The 6,849-nt window shown below is 51.9% G+C and overlaps 1 protein-coding gene across 1 annotated transcript; it reads right to left on the minus strand.

Moving 5' to 3' along the window:
* Positions 1-259: 259 nt before the first annotated feature.
* On the minus strand, positions 260-4,047 carry PNMA8A (PNMA family member 8A). The gene is made up of 2 exons (XM_059152765.1): positions 3,772-4,047; positions 260-3,623 (listed from the first exon to the last, which is right to left on the minus strand). The coding sequence occupies exon 2, from the start codon at positions 3,534-3,536 to the stop codon at positions 2,043-2,045; it is 1,494 nt and encodes a 497-aa protein (XP_059008748.1). The 5' UTR covers positions 3,537-3,623; positions 3,772-4,047; the 3' UTR covers positions 260-2,042.
* Positions 4,048-6,849: the final 2,802 nt, after the last annotated feature.

Raw genomic sequence — 6,849 nt, forward strand, 5'->3', positions numbered from 1 at the left:
GTAACATACACGTTTACCTTTACCCATCATGGCGGCACCTTTTAACACAGTGAAGATCCAGTGGGCCCAGTTTTGAAACCGGGTGCTGGGGAGTCCCTGGCTCTCCTCACCTCGAGAGGCCAGGGCGCTCCTGCCTTTTGTACAAACCCAAGGAAAACCTCCACGTGCACGGATGCGGAGCAAAGAGCTGCCGTGGAAACCGATTTCTTCCCTCCTCCCTGCCCCGCAGCCAGGCATCCTCAGTGAAGACTCACCCAGGTTTTTGGAATTGTCACAAGACGTTTATTTTCAAGTTGGAATGATTAACAACATCTAACAACTGTGCACATTCCCGAGCACAGAAACTGAAGTCAGGAGAGAACCCCTGGGCTCATGGAGGGCTAAAACTCTTCGGGACGAGAGAGGATTACTGAGCGCCACGGGAACGGGCGGACGGGCTGGCTCACGGCTGGACACCGCAGCGTACCAAGGCCGTATGAGTTACAAATGGAGACTTCTTCCAGAGTGCAGCGCTACAGAGCATGCGCGGGACGCCGGCTCTCCCACTCGCAACCTCGCTCTCATCAGCCACACTTACAAGAAGTCCGGCTGTATGCAAACAGATGGCAGAAACAACTCACTGGAGACCTGCGCAAAATCAGGCTCACTTAGGAACACAAGGTAACATTCTGATTGTCTCCTATCTGATAGGTTTTCCTTAGGACGAGTTCAAGTTCCAGCTTTTTTTTTTTTTTTTTTTTTTTTTTTTAAAGACGTGAGAAAAATAGATTTGGATTACATCTTTGAGCATGCCTTGGGTCTCCTGGGATACTGTTTGAGAACCACTTATGTTGGGTATCCCGCCCCTTTCCCCTACACACACACACACACACACACACACACAGATACAGTATGCTAGTCTATTCAGAGAACAGAAATTAACAGCTGACTTTTTAAAGAATTTTTTTCCTTTCTTATTATAATGTGAAACGTGTCTTCAGCCCCGAAGATGTGGAGGGTTTGGTGGCGCTGGATGGACTTAGGGCTGGAAAGCCAACAGGGCCTGAGTCCTTCCCTACCCATCACCCCTCCTCCCCACAGGCTTCCTGAGAGCATCTGACTCCAAATGGGAACCCAAGTACTGTTTTTATTGACAGAACCTAGATCTCAAACACTTCAAAGCCTAAGCGCACACTCTTTTCCTCCAGAACTAACTCCTGGGACCTTCCTGCCCTCTGGCAGGCTAATGAGGATGGAAGCGGAAGAACACAGGCACCAAGAAAGGCAGGTCTGCTTTGAAGATGTCTGCTTAACTTCCTGGTCGGCGAAGCACACAGAAGATGGGAGAAAACGCCAGGCCCTGCATGCAGACACCGGCTCACTCTCCAGGAAGCAGGGAGCAAGAATGAGAGGCAGAACAAGGGGGCCCTGCCTTTGTAAGGAAAAGTGAATATTCTAGGATTTTCCCAGTCTGCTTAGCAACTCTCCAACCTCTGAAGGTGAGTTGAGGGGGAGGGGCAAAAGCAGGGCTGGCAGAGAGAAGAGCAGAGAGGTGCACCTCCCTCCCTTGTCTCTCCCACCGAAGAGCTTGCAGATGGTTTTTCTCTGAAAGTCCCATCTCCTCAAACTGGGTTCCTACATGTCAAAGTCATGGTGTGTTCAATAAGGAGAAAAACTTTGCTCCCCATTGGATGCTTCGTCCTTGGTCTTCCTTCAGCTCATCGCAGGTTGTCCCCCAAATCAAGGCTTTCTGGGTTCTGTGGATAAATTAGAAGATCTCACCAGGGAAGGAGGTGTTCTTTGGAATTTCTTTCTTACTTCCTTGGACCTTTTAAGTGCTTGAAAATGTCTATCCCCCAACCAGGCTTCCAGAAAACTTGACCCTCCAAGTCATGGACCCCGACAAATGTTCTCACTCCCCACTATTCGATTCTGATGAAGGGAGTTGGGTTGGAGGATGTGGCAGAACGACCTGAGACCCCCACAATGACACTCACCAACAAAGGAGAGGTGGGGGGTTCGCCCTTCCACCTCCTGCTCATAGATGTCCCCAAGGTTGGCCTTCAGGGACTTCTAGGAGGAAGGTCAGGGCTTCCACCCTCTAAAACCTCAGCTGGTGGGACACCCGCCCCCTCCGCCATGCTCGCGTGCTCCTCAAGCTCCACCTGACCTGCGACGGCCCTAAGCGCCTCTGCGCCCACCTGTCTCTCCTGCTCGGATTCTCCACTCAGCCGTTCGCCGGCACAACCCAAGTGACTTCTGTTGCCATTCTGACCACTGGAGGCCTGAAGAGAACCTTCTGGCTTGGCCTTTGGGCCCCGAGAAGTGGAGGCCAGCAACCCCACCGGCTGGGGGCCTCGTGGGGCCTTCTGAAACAACCCATCTCGTCTTGAGCTCGGCCCTTTCTTCCCCATCGCTGGCTTCTTCTTGGCATCTTCTGACTCGACAAGGACATATGAAACAGGGCCCAAGCTCACCTTCTTCTTCTTTCTCACAGGGACAGGGCTCTTTGTCAAGGCCCAGCCCATGGCCTTCTTCTTCTGGGGGCCCTCCTGACCGCCACCTTGGTCTGACTGTGAAGCAAGCCCAGGGCTCACAGCTTCTGACCGCGAGTCATGGGATGAGCTGCTGGGAGCCCTCCAGGCACATTTTGCCACGGGCTTCTTTAAGGCCGACTCCTCCTGCTTCACGCGCAGCTTCCTTTTGCTCCTGATGGAATCGGAGACCTCCATGTTTTCAGCCCCAGCAGCCTCAGGATCCTCCAAGGAGGCCGAGCTGTTGAAACGGCGGCCTCTGGGCTTCCTCCAGAGCACGGATTCCTGCTTGGGTCTTTTTTTCTGCTTCTTCTTCCTGGAGCGACTTTTAGCTCCAGCCCTACGAACCAGAGGTTTCGGAGGGTCACCTTCGTCTTCTGGGTCGTTGCAGCTGCCGAGATTTTCCATCTTCAAAGCGGAACCTATTTCGGCAGCCCACCCTGGCTCCTTCTTCACCTTCCTCCGCGCACCTGAGGTTGAGGCTGAAGCTACCTGGTCATCAGCACCTTCTTCAGCCCCGGCTTCCTCACGGCTGCGGATCTCAGCATCCATGTAGAAGACGATCTGCACCACTGCCCCCAAGAGCACCCCCAAAGCATCTGCCCAGTTCTGTGAAGGCCGATTCTGGGGCCGTGAGGGCTGGCCAAGCTGGAGCAGGCGGACCACATCCTCCCAGGTACGCCCCTCAGAATCCAGGAATTCATTCAGATTTTTTAAAAACTCAGCATCCTGGGTGGGGTCTCTACAAATCACTCTCCAGACGCCCCCCCTTCCTGGGAACTCCCGAGGAATGGCCCTGAGATTCACACCCTCTCCCACCTCAATTAGGGCAGCTTTGGCATTCTCTTCCCGCAGGAAAATCTTATTGAGCACAAAGTATGGGCCCAGCGGGGAGAGGACCCCATTCAAAGTCTCCTCAATTTCCGCTTGACCACAGTCCTCGGGGATGCCCGTGACCATCAGGGACCTATGGATGTCCACTTCCATCCCCCGGCACCAGTCCTCCAGAAGGTTCATGGCCATGGTGCGGACACCTAGCGCCTCTAATCCCACGCGCACTCGACAGTCTATAAGGTGGCCGAAGGAGGCAGCGATCCCCAGATATTAATCCTGTAAGGTGACAGGAGAGGGAGGTCAGATTCCCCAGAAGACGGCCAGGCTCAGAGATCTCAGCTGCCCTCCCCCTGCGCTGCGGGCCTAGAGGCCTCCTCGCGCTTTCCCAGGCCCCTCCTCCCCAAACCAGGCCCCGGGTGCTCACAGGTGTCCTGCGACCGGCCACAAACTGCGCTCGGCCCTGCCCCAGAGCCTCCCGGCAAGGATCTCGCAACCCCGCCCCCGACTGCCCAGCCCGTAATCGGGCCGGGGACAGGCCGCCGGGATGCCGCCGCTCGCCAGGAGCCGGCTCGGTTGCTCCCCGGGAACGCGCCGAGGAGAGAACGTCTGCCCCCGCTCCGGCCCCGGCGGGTCACTCGTCGTCTCCCCCGGATCCCGGCAGCTGCGCGGAACCGGGGCCGGCGTCGCAGCGCGCGCTTGCGCACTTGCGTCCTTGCCGCTCCCGCGGTCGCCATGGCAACCGGCCAGCGCTCCGGATGCGCGCTCCAGGCTGGAGATCCCAGCGCGAGAGTGGGGGTGGGGGCGTTCAGCAGCTCCTCGAGCAAAGGGTCTGAGCGTTCGTCGATTGTCCCTCCAGACGCACTCTTTCCACACTTCAGTTGAACGTGGGCCTCGGGGACCGGGGCGGAGTGTCCTGACTTCCACGATGGCAACCTAACCTCTTAGTCCTCCTAACCTCTGCCTTTCTGCTGGGTTCAGCCCACGGGACCCCTGGGAACCACCAGAAACCCGAGGGCGAGAGGAAAGAGCCGCTTAGTCGCCACACCCCCTCCGAGTTCCTCTAACAAACAAAGCCCCAGCTCCGGACAACCCTTTCATTCGCTCACCGTTATCCTAGTTTCAGAAACATCCAGGAGCTTCTAGAAACTCCCACCTTCCGCCCCACATGTCCTTCACGCCTAGGTATAGCCTCGACCCTCCTTGCTGGCTCCCTCAGCTTGCTGCCCGCAGGCAACACCTTTGTTGATCGTTAATGATGCGCTTCTCAATGACTCCTTAGAGGTGCTGTTTCCTGTCAGGACTCAACCATACACCTGGCAATGCTGCTTACTGGCTGCGCAGCCTCGGAGACTGAGCTCTCCAAGCTCCCTCCTCTTTTCCCTAAAAGGAATACCAATAAAAACCTTCCTCATCAGCACTCTGAAGGTTCAGGGACATAACATATGAAAGATGCAGCAAAGTACAATTGTGGCCTAAGTATTCAACCAAAATCTGTGATTTGGATTCCATTTTGGAACTGGGGCCTTTGCAAGACCAAATAGCCAAATGCGGCTCCGCTGGCATTCCTGAACTTGGGTGGGATCGATCCTTTGAGCTCGAGGCATGGGTGTGCGTGCCCAAGGTCCCATGATATTTCATGAAAAAAAAAAAAAAAAAAAGGACATCATTCATATTGTTAAATCTGAGTATATCATTCCAATAAACACTCCAGCTGTAACTAGAGTTTAAAAATATTATGTAAAAAAAAATAATAAAAATCTTATGTACCTCACCTGTGGAAATTCTATTAATCAGCTGAAGAATGAATGTGTATCATTGCACAGTAGTTTTAAAATGTGGCTGTCGGGACGCCTGGGTGGCTCAGTTGGTTAAGCAGCTGCCTTCGGCTCAGGTCATGATCCCAGCGTCCTGGGATCAAGTCCCACATCGGGCTCCTTGCTCGGCGGGGAGCCTGCTTCTCCCTCTGCCTCTGCCTGCCATTCTGTCTGCCTGTGCTTGCTCTCTCCCCTCTCTCTCTCTGATAAATAAATAAAATCTTAAAAAAAAATAAAATGTGGCTGTAATTTTTTTGATATTCCTATTGAAAGGTGGTGATCTACGTCCCTCTTATGGAATCTGAGCAGACTTGTAAATTCTTTAACCAACAGAGAGTGTGGTCAAGGGGAAATGATTGGGCCAAGAGCATCAGGAAAGGGAATCTGTGTGACTTCTCATGTAATAAAGGGCCATGCGACTTCTTCCTTGTTTGTCGAGACACTCCCATTCTTGGATCCCTGAGCTCCAAGGAAGAAGACGGTCAACTAGCCTCTGGCTGCCATGTTGTGAGGAAGCTCAAGCCAACTGGCAAAGCCGCATGCGTGTTCTCTGATCGACAATTCCCAACTGAGCCCAAACTTCAGATGATCTTGGCCCAGGCACCAGACATGTGAGTAAGGAAGCTTCTAGATGATTCTATCTCCCAATCATTTGACTCACTCCCAATCATTTACATCTTCCCAGTTGAGGACCAGCCGTCATGTAGCAGAAACAAACCATCAGTGTTGTCCCCTGGTGAATTCCTGACACACAGAGTCAATGAATGTATCAAAACAGTGTGTACACTACTAAGTCTTGGGGTTGCCTGTTAGGCAGCAAGAGATCATTAGAAGATCCCGCAAAGGTGAACTACAATGATGATCAATGATGATTAATAAAGCCTTACTACAAAAGAAAAGAAAGCAACAGACTTAAGTCAGCTCCTCAAAAAAGATTCCCCTAAACAGCTTTTCCAAGCAGGACACAAGGATGCACTTTCATGGGATTTTCAGTTCTGTGGGATTGTTTCAGTGAAATAGCATCATCACCATCAACCAGATCTTCCATCTTGTGAACGGAAGGGGAAACAGATTTTCTACTGTAGTCAGTTACTTTTATCAAAGAAGGAAATCTTTTTTTTTTTTAAGATTTTACTTATTTATTTGACAGAGAGATCTACAAGTAGGCAGAGAGGCAGGCAGAGAGAGAGGAGGAAGGAGACTCCCTGATGAACAGAAAGCCTGATGAGGGGTTCAATCCCAGGACCCTGGGATCATGACCTGAGCTGAAGGCAGAGGCTTTAACCCACTGAGCCACCCAGGCACCCCAACAAAGATTGGTGACATGTCATCATCAACACTGGTCAAAAATGTCTTGTTAGCCATCTGTGCTACTAAGTGACACTAGCAAATACATTTTGAAAAAATAAAGTTGTGATACGAATTTAAGGGTTTTGATAATTTTTCAGGTTTGTTCCTATGTTCCCTGAAGTTTATTCTATTGATCTTTCGATAGAAAATCGAAATCGAAAGAATATCTATCGATTCTATTCCACCTTTGCCTGTGACCAAATACCCAGCCACTCAGTATTTTGTCAAAATGTGTATTTGGTCCAGACACACAGCCGGCTCTTTTTAGTATTGTAACAGCAGGAGTTCCGAGGGGCCTTCCCACTGTTGAGCAGACTTTTCTTTTATGCTCTCTCCAG

Source organism: Mustela lutreola, chromosome 16 (genome assembly GCF_030435805.1).
Source record: "Mustela lutreola isolate mMusLut2 chromosome 16, mMusLut2.pri, whole genome shotgun sequence".
NCBI classification, from domain to species: Eukaryota; Metazoa; Chordata; class Mammalia; order Carnivora; family Mustelidae; genus Mustela; species Mustela lutreola.